Here is a 13709-nt window from a genome sequence, read left to right on the forward strand (position 1 = left end):
AGATTAAGTGATATCACTCCAGTTTTATTTAGAGGAAATGGGGAGTTGCTGCCACTTGGCCCTGCCAGCCATAGAGCCATAGAGCCCCACCCTCATCCTGCCCCCTTGGCAGGTCTGGGTCCTTGCTTTGCCTGTGGTTGGGGTTGACAGTGCAGCATCTCTGCAGGCCCCCCACAAATCTTCAAGGGGGAACCTGGGTACCTTGGTCCTGACTCAGTGCTCTGCGGGTGATGGAGCAGCATCGGCTCTGGATGGCACTCCTACAGGGGCGAGTTGGTACCAGAGGGGGAACAGCCGTGTCCTCGGCCACCCTGTCTTCCCCACCATTGTCTAGGAGCCCTGGCCTGCCCAGGAGGGAGCCCAGCCCTTCAGGTTGCAGCAGCACTGCGGGCAATAGGCCAACACGACCATTGTACCTGCAACAAGAGCAAGGCTGGGTGAAGGATTTGCCAAGTGCTGTGTTCCCCTCCCGCCAGGCAGGGCCTACCACTGCCCCGCCGCACATGCACACCCGCGTGCACACGCTGTACCTGCACAGCCACCAGCCTCGGTCCGAGGTTTCCAGCACTTGCACACGTGCCCCCAGGGGCACAGAGAGCTCATCAGTGCGACTGCCTTCGTAGGCCTGAATAGCACAGAACTGCTTCCCTAGGATAGATATTTGGGGATCACTGAACTATAAGGCCAGAGTCCTGACCTTTCTCTGGACTCACTTGTAATGCACCCTGGACTGCTCTGAAACCCACTAGGGCTTTTTCCTGCCTGTCAGCCGTACCACTATCACCTCACTCGTGGGCTTATCTCAGCCATGCCGTGAGATCCGTTGTAGGGAGGGCTCATACCACTGCCTTGCAAGGCCAGGCCTGACTCCTGGCCTTGGCCTGGGGCTATCTCCTCCAGGTAGGGAGCTGGAAACCAGGCTGTCTGTTGATCCTTGTTTGCCACCAGCCACCAGCCTGTTCAAGAGGCCAGGAGAGGGCTCAGATGCCAAGGTCTGCACCCATCTTGATCAGAGGACCCAGGTTCTTAATACTATAACCCTACCTGAAGGATGCCGTAGTAATATGTCCAGGATTTCTTGAGCCTGCGTGTGGAAAGGACTGTCTCTTGTGTCATGGGTGTGGAAAGGCTGTAAACAGCGCATCCTCTGAGGCTCCAGGCTATGAATAGTAAGGCTGCCTGCAGGTTGGGATAGGGGCTCCTCTGGTGTGGGCAGGATCACCAGGCTGTACAGGGCAGCCAGTACACGTGAGAAATGAGGAGGAAGGATGGGAATACTCCTTTCCCCGCATACACATAGGTCAGCCCAGCCTTCTCATCTGCCCTTCCAACAAGAGCATGGGCTGGGAGTAAGGTGAATATTAGTCACCTGCCAGGAGGCAGTGTGGGCTCCAGATCCAGAGGTTTGGGTGCAAAGAAGTCACTGAGTGCTGAGCTCCTCAATACGCGCTCTGAGGTTGCCAGCAGCGCCTGCACATAGGTGTCCAGCAGCCGCAGACGTACCAGACCTCGGCCAGTATGCCCCCGACGAGTCAGCAATGGAGCATCTGCCCAGGTGTCACAAGCACACACTGTGGGACCCCTCTCACCCACCCACACTTGTTCGGCTCACCATCCCTATGACCCCTCAAGGCCTGACCAGGAAGCTTAGGAAGAACTCGTTCAGATGTCCGCAGCAGGCCCGCCTCCACTGGGAAAGTTTTCTTAAGGATCTTCTGATGGGGAGAAGCATGTGTCAGTCTCTGGAAGTGGAGAGAACCCCCAAGGGAGGGAAGGGTCCCTAGAAGGGCTCCTCCAGGCAGAAAGGGAAGTCCTTGGACCAAGATCATTGACAGGTCATAAGGCCTCTGGACTGGGGGAGATAACCCATTGAGGTCTAGTTCCAGTTTTACCTGCAGCTGCCTAAACTCATCCCAGCTCCTGCGAACAAACGTGTCACTCTTGTCCGACCAGCATACAGAAAAGGCAAATGTCTGTGAGGAAAGGTCAAGGTGCCGTCTTCTTCAGACTTTGCCAGCTACCCTTCTGCCTCTTTAGAGAATATTGGGGTAAGAGTGAGGGACCTAACTGGTCCTACCTGGAGTCGTTCCATCTGCACCAGGGCTACAGCATGGGCTGCTGCTGGGTGTCTCGGACTTGCCATGGTTTTGGATGGCCTCCCACAGGGTGCTTGAAGGGATTCTGAGCATCCAGAAGAAGTGAGATGGAATTTCCCCACACAGCCCTAAGCGGAATCCCTGCAGCACAGTCACAGGTTCAATTTCCTGGTTCCTAACACAAAGTCTAAGAAAGTCATCCTGGGAAGATTGTCCTGGGGAGGAGCAAGCCAGGGCGGGTGGAAGGTAAAAAATGAAGTCCTTTGTACAGGACTGTTCTGAAACAGACCCAAGGGGCTGGAACTGCCACCTGGGGCTTCTTTCCTAGCTAAGGGAAGAAAGGAGGTAGGGAGTATTACTATCAAAGTGCCGCCTCAAGGGGCTGGAACTGCCACCTGGGGCTTCTTTCCTAGCTAAGGGAAGAAAGGAGGTAGGGAGTATTACTATCAAAGTGCCGCCTCAAGGGGCTGGAACTGCCACCTGGGGCTTCTTTCCTAGCTAAGGGAAGAAAGGAGGTAGGGAGTATTACTATCAAAGTGCCGCCTCAACCTCCTCACCTGACCCATGCCCCTTCCCCGCCCTGCTGTAATCTCCCGACAGGGTGTGCCTGACAGTTTGGTCTTTGAATTCCCCTGTGGGGCTATGTGCTGTTATCATCTGAATCAACTACTTCATCCCTGGGTCCTTTGAGTTTAGTTTAGTTGTTGTTGGTAGTGGTGGTTTTGTTTTTGTTTTTTGACAGGGTTTTGTCAAATTCCCAAGGCTGGCTTTAAAACTGAGATATTCCTCCTGAGCAGCTAGACCTGTGTCACTAGGTCATGAAATTCTCTTTCCTGGGCCAGTCTTGACATTGCCTTTAACAACTGGTTCTTACAGTTGGAAAAGGGGTGTGTGCCTACCACTAGGGACCTAGAGGAATCGTGAGCCCCTCTCACCATCCAACTGACAGGCTGTCTACCTCTCCCAACCTTAGACGCTCTCTGCTCTCTTCACTTACCCCTCATAGCCTCCTCACTTAGATGCATACAGAGGATCCTCCCTGTCTCTTAAGAATCCACTCACAAATCAGATCAGGTTAGCTTTGTCCCAAATTTTCCAACATCTTCCACGATTTTTAGAACAAATGCCAATTCCTAGAGAGTCATTTGTAGGCCCCTAGTTCCCCAGACTCCTTCTCCTGGTGGTCTGGTGCTTCTGCAAAATGCCAAGAGCCTGAGCTGATTCCTCATCCTACAGGCCGATGTCTAAGGGTCTCCAATTTTAGCCCACACCCTATGCATGGCTTTCCACAGTTTTGTAAATAAAATTTATTCTGGTGACTGGGTTTTTCCCATCTTCACTACTGGTTAAAGGCTAAAGAGGCAGTCTTCTTCCTTGTTCTGCTCAGTGCCGGAAACAGCACTTAGAGCAGAGTAAGCACTGTACAAATATTTACAGAATGAGTGAATGAACACACGGAGGCAGGGGAAGAAATCCTTCCTATGACGGCGCAGGCTTTTAAGACAAACACTCGAGGAGGTCATGATGGTGGCGAAGATTCAGGAATTCAACGTCATCTTCACTCGGCTACAAACGGAGTTCGAAGTTAGCCCAAGTTACATGAGCCCTGTCTCATGAAAAAAAAAAAAAAAAAAAAAAGGAATTCCTGCTCCTGCGGCTGCAGCTTTGTAAGCATAATAATCTTTTATCCAGGCTATATAATTAAGACGAAGCCTCTTCCAAGCTTGCGGAGAGGGGGTAGGGGGAAAGGGTGTAGTTACTAGGGCACAGGTGGCCCCAGACCAGTAATGCTTTTTGGTCTCTGTGAGGTCATACCCCGTCGCGCGTTACCAAGGCACCCAGAAGCGTATAGGTGGTCAGAAAGGCCCAAAACTTGGCCGCTGGTAAGGATCTAAGCCAAGCGATGGGGGTGACGCGAGAGGCATCTCCGACCCCGTCTCAGCCCGAGTTCTCAGCACAGCCACAGCGCACCTTCCACCACACACTACATTTCTTCTGGAGGAAGAAGCCCCGGCCCCGCCATGGACCCCGCAGGCCCAGCTCGCGGAGGGCAACCAGGCGCCAGACTACCGGCAGAGCCGGAGCCGCTGCCCCCGCTGCCGCCGCGGCCTGGGTCTCCGGCTCCGCCCGTTCCCCTTCCGAGGCCTCCGGCTCCGCCGCGCCCCGGGCCACCGCCGCGGCCGCCAGCCCCGCCCCGCCGCCAGGCCCCGCCTCCCGCCCCAGCGTGAACCCGGCCCGGGGCGGACTCCCGCGCTCCTGCCGCCGCGCCCTGGCGCTGGCGTGCGCTCGGTCGGCCTCCGGGCAGCCCTCTCCGCCCCGCCGTCGCTACGCCATCAAGATGGCTGCGCCCAGCGAGCCGGCGGGCTTTTCCCGCGGTCTCTTTTCCTTTCCGCCGGGCGGCGCGCGCTCCGACATGACCGACGACCTGGTGACTGACGCGCGGGGCCGCGGCGCGGGGCACAGGGAAGCCGCCGGGCCTGCCGCGACCCCGGCACCGCAAGGTTTGGAGCACGGGAAGCGACCGTGCCGGGCCTGCGTGGACTTCAAGTCGTGGATACGGACTCAGCAGAAGGTGCAGGTGCCCCGCGTGGCCGCCCGGTCCCGATCCCCCGCCCCACACCTGGTTTCCCGGGGCCGGTTCAGGCCTCCCCAGGCCCTAAGCCCTCAGGGTTGGCTGTGCCTGAACATGTCCACCCCTCACCCACACACACCGTTAGGCTCGAACTTTGAGCTTTCAAGCCACTGGTTGGTTAGCTGGTTAGAGCGATTTAGTCGGCTGCCAACTGAAAAAGGGAGCGTTCTTGTTCTCTTTATTATTTATTTATTTTTGTGACACTGGGAATCCAACCCAAGGCCCCTGGCGTTCAATGCAAGCCTTCTGCCACTGGGTTGGAATTTTATGGGCTTCTGGTTGGGTAGGAATGAACTGACCCTTAGTCGGCCTACTTCTGCAGCGGGACGTCAAGTTTAGGGAGGATTGTCCAGAGGATCGGGAGGAATTGGGTCGCCACACCTGGGCTTTCCTCCACACGCTGGCCGCCTATTACCCGGACATGCCTACCCCAGAACAACAGCAGGATATGGCCCAGTTCATACATATATTTTCCAAGTTTTACCCCTGCAAGGAATGTGCGGAAGACATAAGGGAGAGGTAAGTTGTAACTGCACCTCTGTCAGTAAGGCGCCTGAAAGGGGCCTGGCTGTTGTCATGGAGAGGGGCCTAGAAAAATAAAAGAAGAATAGATTTGGAAGTAACAGGGATCCTTCTCCTTTCTCAAAAGCCTAGTTCTTTAGATCGTTAATCTTAAAGCTCTTAGGAAGGGCTTCCCTGCCACTTCCCTTACTTATTCCTCATGGGCAGATTAGCTAAGACTACATATTGCCTAATTTCCCTAATCCCTCAGCTTGGTTACAGACTTTAAAAATGGGAATGAAATAAACTTGTATCGCTCTCAATGGCCTAACCTGCTGCTAAGGAACTGTTCCTTGTGCCAAGCCCCACCTATCTGTCCTCTTCCTGGGTCAGTAGACGTGGGCTGAAGTTCCCTGATTGTTACAAGGTTGTAAAATTGCCTGCTTTAGTATATCTTGCTCTGGGCTCTTGCTTTCAGGTGAGTCTCCTCCTGAGCCCAGGAAACCTTTGGCCTTCCCGTCCCCTCTGAATATGAAGGCATCTCCAAGTTTAGTTCTTAGCAATGCCCCAGCTCCCTGTCCCCAGGCACTGGCGACAGAGGAACCAGCATCTCCTTACTTTCTTCATGTGCTTCTCTCACAAAGGATAGGCAGGAACCAGCCAGACACAAGCACTCGAGTTTCCTTCAGCCAGTGGCTGTGCCGCCTGCACAATGAGGTGAACCAGAAGCTGGGCAAGCCTGACTTTGACTGCTCAAGAGTAGATGAGCGATGGCGTGACGGCTGGAAGGACGGCTCCTGTGACTAGAAGACCGCTGGCAGAGCATGTGGGCAGTCTAGCCAGGATCTCTGGGCAGCCTGGCTAGAGAGGGACAGCCTATTGATTAAAGTGCATCTGAGCCAAAGCTTGTTTTGGTGGTGGGGAGAGGGGGTCCCTGGCACGCTGTCTATGGGAAGCCCATCCACAAGATTAAGAAGTGAAGCTGCCTGCTACAGACACTTGGGTGGCCTCCTCAGCCTAGGCCCCATGGGTCTGAAGATGGAGACGTAGTCCAGGGAGTCTCATGCTCTTCCTAATGCAGCCTCTTGCTCATTATACCCCTGGGACATAGTTGCCTCATAGCAAGATAGGCTAGAGCATTGCCTTCCTACTGCATAGCCGGGGTGCCTACGGAGCTGTGACCCTGGCAACTCTGTGCCATTTCAGAACTGAAGCACGGTACTGAGCTGTCTCTCCTGTACCTGCTCTAGTAGTTTTTCTATTAGGGTATACCCACTGTGGTACCCGCTGTGCCTGGCACATGGTCTTCCACAGCTATGACAGGCGTGCCAGCAGAGGATCCTGGAAACAGCTTCCTAGAGTCTGAGACCAAAATAAAGTGAAGCGACTTAGAGCCTGGTTTCTGTGTGCTTTGTTCTGGGGTTTACAGTAATGGTGTGGCCTGTTTTTGCTTTTCTGTGATTAGCTGGGTCCTCTTGTATGAAGTAAGTTCTGGAGAGAAGTCACTGTGGAGCAGCTGAGGCAGAAACTCTTCAGAAGAGTCAGAATTCCCAGGGTGAGGAAGAAGCTGAAGACTAGGGGTCTGTGGGGCCAGTGTTGGCAGCTGGCCAATTTTGCATCTCAGTGACATTCAGAATTGCTGAATGTGGTGCTGGAGAGATGGCTCAGAGGGTAAAGAGCACTGACTGCCCTTCCAGAGGTCCTGAGTTCAATTCCCAGCATCCACACAGTGGCTCATAACCATCTATAATGCCATCTGGTGTCCTCCTCTGGCCTGCAGGCAGAACATTGTACATAATGATTTTAAAAGAAAAAAAAATACATGCAGGCAAAACATTTATTTGTTGTATCCTCTGTCAGTCTTCCTTCTCCGCCCCACCTCCCAAACAAGGTTTCTCCATGGAGCTCTGGCTGGCCCGGAACTCAATTTATAGACCAGACTGACCTTGAATTCACAGAGATCCACCTGCTTCTGCCTCTTGAGTTCTGGGATTAAAAACAAAAAAAGGAAAAAGGCCATTTGTGGTGACACATATCTTTACCTTTAACCCTTGCACTCAGGAGGCAGAGGTAGTCAGATCTCTGTGAAGTATAAAGCCACTACTGAGTTCCAGGTCAGTCAGGGTTATAGAGATCTTATCTAAAAACTAGGAGAGAGGAAAACCAACAACTCAGTTTTAAAAAATAAATGAAAACCTTCATTTTGTCCCTGTTCACATGGTGTCCAGGTCAAGGCGGGAACCGTAGTATAGGAAGGTATGGTTTGAGCTGGCATTTGAGAGCGGTCCTGCACATACAGAGGAAGAGAGGCAATACAGAGGGGTAAGTACCCATCGATGGTGGCACACACCTTTAATACCAGTACTACACAGTGAGGCCCTGTCTCAACCACAGGGAAGGGCCCAGGACCCTTTAGGCCCACAAGTAGATCTGTTAAGTGGATTGGGGAAAGGGACTTCCAAAAGGGACTCGTGATGGCTAGGGATGTAGCTAAGAAGGAAAATGTTGCCTGTTGCATAATGCCCAAGGTTCTATTTCCTGGACTGGGTTGGGTGGGTGCTATAGGCTATGAGGTATAAGAAGGTATCAGTAGAATCAAGCTTGATCCTGAAATGGCAGGTGGGGGTGTCTGGCTAGACACAGGGCAGATGTTTGATTACACTGGGGATTCTGAGGGAGAGGTACTAGAGATAGATGGGTAACAGCCTAAATTTGCTGTTAAGAGGAATGGGTGGAAGTGTGACCAAGGGACGCTTGTTTTGGTGATATTGGGAACTGAATCTAAGACCGACCCCATGCTTGCTAGGTATCCATTCTACCACTGAACCCAAGAACCCTGTTTTTCAAAGACTGTGCTGTGTGTCTGGTGCTGATGAAAGTGATAGAGGAAAAGGGGGAACACATATCTTCTGTCCGAAGCTAAGAGGAGCTGGGATGGGATGAACTGTCAGGGAGTTGACCAAACTGGTGGGCTACCTCTGTGTTCAACCAGACTGAAGAGTTTCAGATCAAAACCAGTGGGTTTCCTAGGGACTGGACCCGGCACCTCCAGCTACACGTCCCTCTGAAGAACGAACAACAGGTCACAGTAAAGCGCTTGGCACTGTGTATTCTCAGTGTATGTAAACTTTGCTTAGACCTGGCTCTGGTCCCAGGAAGACAAAAATAGATAACTAGGGGCCTTACCCACGATCACTACACCCCAGCTTCTGTGGCCGTGAAAGTGGAACCATTCAGTCTTCTACCAGCCTGGCACTGCAAGAGCATGAAGTAGGTCTGTTACTTAGGCCGGGGTCTTTGGGAGTCCCAGCAGAGGCCTAGGGGGCTAGGCAAGATTTTATCTCAGCTGCTTCTCCACAACGCAGGATTAATTAGCTACAGATCAACCGAGGGAACCAGAGATGAACAGAGCTTCTGGAAGACATGATCTGGCCAGAGGAAGAGGACGGAAGTGCTCAACCTTCCCTCCTGCTGGCCACAGGGACTCTGCTTCCCAGTCAAGTGCGGGGAGGGTAGGAGCCACAATTCCCACATGATCCTGTTAAGAAGGTACAACCTATGAAGGAGAAGCCAGAATGCGGGGGGTGGGGGGGTGGGCCACATGTCTGAGCTGAGATGTTCTCCATTCTCAGAAGGAGGTCAGGGGCTTCTTTCCTTACGTGTTCTTTAATTTTCTTACAGACACAAGGGCTACTGAGAAAGTCCCTCGGTGACTTACCTCTGGTCTTCCGAGGCAGAGGCTAGTTTCCTCTCCCTGAATGTAAAGGGTAAGATGCTGGGCCTCAGTTTCCCCTTACATACTCACCAAAAGACCCTTCCGGTCAGAGAATTGGGGTAATGTGCTTGTCGTTTTGTCGAAGCTCTTGGCCATGGCAAAATCTGAGCTCAGCCCTTACCTTCTCTCTTGCCCACCTCTAAACCCCATGAGGATTTCGCTTTGTTTCTTCTGAGAACGTGTCCATCCCCTACTCTGTCAAGCAGGGGAGAGCTAGCGGGGAAGGCTGGAGGGCGAGGGCTCAGGCCCGGGCGCGTGGACCTAGTCGGGGGCGCTGGCTCGGCCCCGCCCCGCGCGCCCGCGCCGCAGCCGAGGCGCGCTCCCGGGAGGCAGTGGCAGCGGCAGCATCCGTAGCATCAGCAGCCTCAGCAGCAGCCCCGGGCGGTCTCGGGCAGCACAGACCTGCGGGACAAACGGACAGAAGGCAGAGGTCCCGCCATGGAGGGAGGCTCCTTCGGCGCCGGCCGTGCGGGAGCTGCCTTCGATCCCGTGAGCTTCGCGCGGCGGCCCCAGACCCTGTTGCGGGTCGTGTCCTGGGTGAGTGGCTCCTAAGCAGGTCCCTTCCCGGACCCCCGCCTCTCCTAGCATCCCCTGTCCCCCACCCTCCCCCACCCCCCTGCCCATCGCCCCTCACCCTCCTCTCCGCCGGCCCCTCCCCCCGGGCCGCAGGTTGGGGTGACGTCACATGGCTAGGCGCGCCCACCTGCGGGCGGGGGAAGGGACCGCTGTTACCAATAGACCTTGAGAGGTCACCTCTCCCCCTGCCCTCAGTTCCTCTTTAGGTCTAATCCAGTCCTCTTCCTCAGTCTTCTCTTCATTTTTCTGGTTCCCAGGACCTGGAAGTGGGCACAGGGTTGCGGATATGATTCTCCGAGGGATTCAGGGACTAAATTCCCGATGGAAGAGGGGGTATGGGAGCCAAGGGGAAATACGCAGTTTCCTTCCCTTTGCCTGATCACAAATCCACTGGCTCATTTGAAGGGTGATGGTCCTTCCTAAACCCCTCAGGTCTAGCTGGGAGTTGAAGGAGGAAAAGAGGGCTCCCTGCTGGTGTAAGGGAAGGGGCTCATCTGGGAGGGCTTCCTGGAAGTGGCATGGAAGCCGCAGAATGGTGGTGTGTGTCCTGCCTGTCCTAGGGCAGAAGCTTTAGGAGATGGGTGCTAAATTCTGGATTTTTGTCCAGCTGGTGCTCATCTAATCTCCATGCCTGCCTTGGAGGAGGGCGGTTCCCAGGGTGGGGCAGCCCCTCCCCCCAGGACCTCGTGGACTGAAGGAGGAACACTCTTCTGATTGCTCTCAAGGGACAGGTCCATGCCGTGGCATTTTCCATGACTACATTATCAAGGAGATTGGGTGAGAAAAGGGTGGAAGGATGAGTTGAGACTAGAGGGCATAGTGAGACCGCAGGACTGACGGGACTTAGAAGTGTCTGGTTTAAGAGGACTGTGGCTTCTGTCACGCCTCAGAGAACTGGTGGACGGAAGGTACCGAGGCTCGGCCGAACCTTGGAAGTCAGTGGTCACCTTTAGAACCCAAATGCTCTTGACTGGTGTTATACCACCAGCAGCGGCGGACGTTCCCGGGACCCAGCATTCCAGCGAGGTGGGGTTCAAAAGGGGAAGGGCTGACATACTTCTCTAGACAGCTGCCCATTGGCATCACCTTCCACATGCCCTGGCCCACCACAGCCCTGGAAGTCACCCACATGGGTGAAGGCTCAGTCTCCACATTTAAGTATAGTCACTCAGTCATGTGACCCTGAGAAGTAAAATGTGGACCCTAATATGCCTCCTTATCAAAGGGATAAGAGTGGTGCCTCTGCTCTTTTTGTTTACGGGTGTTTGGACTGCAGGTCTGACGGTGTGCGTCATGTGCTGCCATGTGGGTGCTGGGAGGAGAACAGCCAGTGTTCTTAACCACTGAGCCACGTAGTACTGTTTCATTAGAGACAGCCAAGGCTGTCTTCCTCTTACCCTTCTTCCTCCACCTATCCAGTGTTGAGGTCACACTCCATGCAAACCCATCTAATGTAGCGGTTTTAGCTACTTCCTAAATGACTCTTTATTTTCAATACTTACTCAGTACACGAGGGAATGGGAAGATAAGTTCAGTGCTTCAGGGGAACTCTGGGACAGCAATCAGACGTGGGCTCTAGACAGAGGCAATAGATGCCTCAGGGGATGGCGGGAGGAGACCTGGGAGCCCTAAACACTTCCCGCTGCCTGCAGGTATTTTCTATAGCCGTGTTTGGCCCGATTGTCAACGAGGGCTACGTGAACGCAGACAGCGGTCCAGAGCTGCGTTGCGTCTTCAATGGAAACGCGGGCGCCTGCCGCTTCGGCGTTGTGCTGGGTCTCGGGGCCTTCATCGCCTGCGCCGCCTTCCTGCTGCTGGACGTGCGCTTTCAGCAGATCAGCAGTGTCCGAGACCGGCGTCGTGCAGTGTTGCTGGACCTGGGCTTCTCAGGTGGGAGGCAGGCGGGGCCTGGTGTAGGGAGCGGGGCTGGTGGGGGACCTGGTGCGAGAAGGGTGTGGCTGGCCTCTGGGAAAAGGTGGAGCCTGACCATATCAGGGAGCTCCTAGGACGTTTGCATGGACGCGACTGGGTCTCTAGGGATGGACCAGGTGCAGGGACTGCCGCTGGGCTTCTTCCTGGGCTCAGAGATGCTTCTCAGGGTTTTGAGCAGTTGGGACCCAGCCACGAGAGGGCGTGACCTAGAGGTACAGGGTCAAAGCCTTACACACAGGGAGCTCCTGGGATCTCTGGACTCATGGCCAGTCTAGAGAAAGGGGTGCCTGAAGTGCAGAGTAAGGCTATGCTTCGAAGGGGCAGGGGCAGGGCTTTGGAGGTCTTGTGAATGGCGCTTTTGAACTTGAGGGACACTGCAACTTCTCTGAACGCATGAGGTTCTGTGGTTTAACTAGAGCGAGGATCCTGGTGGCGGAGGAGCACCATCTGATCCCCAGCCCCCACCTGCAGGGGTCTGGTCCTTCCTGTGGTTCGTAGGCTTCTGTTTCCTCACCAATCAGTGGCAACGCACAGCTCCAGGGCCAGGCACCGCACAGGCTGGGGATGCAGCACGGGCCGCTATCGCGTTTAGCTTCTTCTCCATCCTCAGCTGGGTGAGTGCGGGTCCGTGGGCGGGAGGGGGTGTGTGGGGGGAGTGTCTCTGGGTTTGCCCTAGCTGACCCTGGCTCTCCCATCCAGGTGGCGCTCACCGTGAAGGCCCTGCAGCGGTTCCGCCTAGGCACCGATATGTCTCTCTTTGCCACAGATCAGCTAGGTGCTGGGGCTGCCCAGGCCTACCCAGGCTACCCAGTAGGCAGTGGTGTGGAGGGCACAGAAACGTACCAGAGCCCGCCCTTCACCGAGACCTTGGACACGAGCCCCAAAGGGTACCAGGTGCCTGCCTATTAGTAGCTGTTAGGCTCCGGCCAGGGCTGGAAGGCCACCTCACCATCGTAGGCCTCAAGGCCTCCTGAGACCTTTCCTGGGTCCTACCGTGCCAGGGACAGAGAAGGTAGCCACTGTGGGACTCTGGGACAAAGGGGAGTATCCTCCCTGGGGTGCCTGGACTGTCTTCACAAAGCTTCCCCTAGCCGGAGGTCCCAGTTCTAAGGCCCTGAGAAGAAAACAGTACTTCCTGGAGTGGACTGGCCTGGGAGGCATTCCTTTCATGGGGCCAGCCAACCAGGGACTCTCCTGTCCACTCTAGGGTCAGAAGTCCAGCTGCCTTTCAGGGCAGGGTGCAAGGGCTTCTGGGACCAGGGGGAGAGAGACTGATTGTTCCCTTAGGTGGAGGTTATGGCCCTTGTTCCCAGCCCCGTGTCCCTGTGGGCAGCGACTGCCCTGGCTCCTCTCGTGGTGGTCCACCCTGTCCGGAGGCTCCTCCCACTTCCTCTTGCAGGACCCCTAGAGCAGCTCAGCCCTGTTGGTGTTGTGATTGTGATTAAGTCTTCAGGTCTCATCTCATAGTGCCCCATAAGCTGCCCCTCTCCCATGTGGCTCCTGCCAGGTGAGGGTGCTTCTGACCAGGAAGGCATAGACAGCTATGGGCCTGGGCACCCTTCCCCCTTCAGTAAGACCTTCCCTAGGGAAGAGTGAGACAGCTGGGTACCTGGGTGCCAGGCAAGACAAGCCTCTTACAAGGAGAGGACTAAAGGTCTCATCTGCCCAGGGTGTCACTGGAGAGAGTCATTTCTGTAAATGGCTTAACCTCGGCTTCCTGAACCGGTCCTTCCCTATTCTCCTGTCTATCCCTTTTATGGCCCAGACCAGGTGTGGGTCCCTACGCATAGCAGACTACTCATGCATTGCTTGAAGCTGGCTTTTCACATCCAGTCAAAACCAAACGCGTTGCCATATCTCATTCTTTCAGACAAAATGCCTCCCTGTGGAGTTGCAGTTGAATGACACCCCTGTACGTTGTAGCATAGACCAATCATGTGGATATTTAAGTGGACATGTTTACAATTTTTGTATATATGGATCTATTTCTCTCTCTTCTGAAAGAACAATCTGTGATTGTGTATTTTCAGTGTCCCCTGTTACAACTGCAACTTCTTTACAATAAAGACTGTAAATGCATTGACCATGACTAAGGTCCTCCCAGAATCATTTTCACCCCTATCCCTCCTGTGCTGGGGGCTGGGGAATCGGGGTTTGGGGGCCCACAATTTAGAAGGGGTAGGAAGGTGGGGATCAG

At 54.6% G+C, this 13709-nt stretch overlaps 3 protein-coding genes and 1 long non-coding RNA gene across 7 annotated transcripts; 2 read left to right on the top strand and 2 right to left on the bottom strand.

The window, feature by feature from the left end:
* Nucleotides 1–8: 8 nt before the first annotated feature.
* Nucleotides 9–4190, bottom strand: Noxo1 (NADPH oxidase organizer 1). 2 transcript variants are annotated; one of them, XM_060363998.1, is made up of 9 exons: nucleotides 3094–4190; nucleotides 2078–2237; nucleotides 1893–1973; nucleotides 1640–1715; nucleotides 1370–1547; nucleotides 1045–1226; nucleotides 843–956; nucleotides 531–648; nucleotides 9–416 (listed from the first exon to the last, which is right to left on the bottom strand). In XM_060363998.1, the coding sequence occupies exons 2-9, from the start codon at nucleotides 2141–2143 to the stop codon at nucleotides 182–184; spliced, it is 1050 nt and encodes a 349-aa protein (XP_060219981.1). In that variant the 5' UTR covers nucleotides 2144–2237; nucleotides 3094–4190; the 3' UTR covers nucleotides 9–181. The 2 variants fall into 2 exon arrangements, with proteins under 2 accessions (XP_060219981.1, XP_021500463.1); XM_021644788.2 differs by having other exon boundaries at nucleotides 2078–4190.
* Nucleotides 4191–4324: 134 nt separating this feature from the next.
* Gfer (growth factor, augmenter of liver regeneration) lies at nucleotides 4325–6622 on the top strand. 2 transcript variants are annotated; one of them, XM_060363999.1, is made up of 3 exons: nucleotides 4325–4668; nucleotides 5051–5247; nucleotides 5879–5945. In XM_060363999.1, exons 1-3 carry the CDS (start codon nucleotides 4435–4437, stop codon nucleotides 5943–5945), a joined length of 498 nt encoding a protein of 165 aa, XP_060219982.1. In that variant the 5' UTR covers nucleotides 4325–4434. The 2 variants fall into 2 exon arrangements, with proteins under 2 accessions (XP_060219982.1, XP_021500379.1); XM_021644704.2 differs by having other exon boundaries at nucleotides 4331–4668; nucleotides 5874–6622.
* Nucleotides 6623–6735: 113 nt separating this feature from the next.
* Nucleotides 6736–8677, bottom strand: LOC132646332 (uncharacterized). 2 transcript variants are annotated; one of them, XR_009584501.1, is made up of 5 exons: nucleotides 8416–8677; nucleotides 8206–8293; nucleotides 7426–7516; nucleotides 7175–7215; nucleotides 6736–7003 (listed from the first exon to the last, which is right to left on the bottom strand). It is a non-coding gene; the product is annotated as an uncharacterized LOC132646332 (long non-coding RNA). The 2 variants fall into 2 exon arrangements; XR_009584500.1 differs by having other exon boundaries at nucleotides 6736–7215.
* A 606-nt stretch (nucleotides 8678–9283) lies between these two features.
* On the top strand, nucleotides 9284–13601 carry Syngr3 (synaptogyrin 3). Its single transcript, XM_021644707.2, has 4 exons — nucleotides 9284–9541; nucleotides 11233–11470; nucleotides 11984–12126; nucleotides 12212–13601. The coding sequence occupies exons 1-4, from the start codon at nucleotides 9443–9445 to the stop codon at nucleotides 12419–12421; spliced, it is 690 nt and encodes a 229-aa protein (XP_021500382.1). The 5' UTR covers nucleotides 9284–9442; the 3' UTR covers nucleotides 12422–13601.
* The last annotated feature ends 108 nt before the right edge of the window (nucleotides 13602–13709 follow it).

The sequence above is a fragment of the Meriones unguiculatus genome, chromosome 11, assembly GCF_030254825.1.
Source record: "Meriones unguiculatus strain TT.TT164.6M chromosome 11, Bangor_MerUng_6.1, whole genome shotgun sequence".
Taxonomy (NCBI): Eukaryota; Metazoa; Chordata; class Mammalia; order Rodentia; family Muridae; genus Meriones; species Meriones unguiculatus.

Coding starts and splice junctions, on each gene's coding strand:
- Syngr3 (XM_021644707.2), top strand. CDS start 9,443: ATGGAGGGAGGCTCCTTCGGCGCCGGCCGTGCGGGAGCTGCCTTCGAT. Junction 9,542..11,232: donor TGTTGCGGGTCGTGTCCTGG/GTGAGTGGCTCC, acceptor CGCTGCCTGCAG/GTATTTTCTATAGCCGTGTT. Junction 11,471..11,983: donor GCTGGACCTGGGCTTCTCAG/GTGGGAGGCAGG, acceptor CCCCACCTGCAG/GGGTCTGGTCCTTCCTGTGG.
- Noxo1 (XM_060363998.1), bottom strand. CDS start 2,143: ATGGCAAGTCCGAGACACCCAGCAGCAGCCCATGCTGTAGCCCTGGTG. Junction 1,974..2,077: donor TGCAGATGGAACGACTCCAG/GTAGGACCAGTT, acceptor CTTTCCTCACAG/ACATTTGCCTTTTCTGTATG. Junction 957..1,044: donor ATTACTACGGCATCCTTCAG/GTAGGGTTATAG, acceptor CCTCTTGAACAG/GCTGGTGGCTGGTGGCAAAC.
- Gfer (XM_021644704.2), top strand. CDS start 4,435: ATGGCTGCGCCCAGCGAGCCGGCGGGCTTTTCCCGCGGTCTCTTTTCC. Junction 4,669..5,050: donor GGATACGGACTCAGCAGAAG/GTGCAGGTGCCC, acceptor CTACTTCTGCAG/CGGGACGTCAAGTTTAGGGA. Junction 5,248..5,873: donor GCGGAAGACATAAGGGAGAG/GTAAGTTGTAAC, acceptor TCTCTCACAAAG/GATAGGCAGGAACCAGCCAG.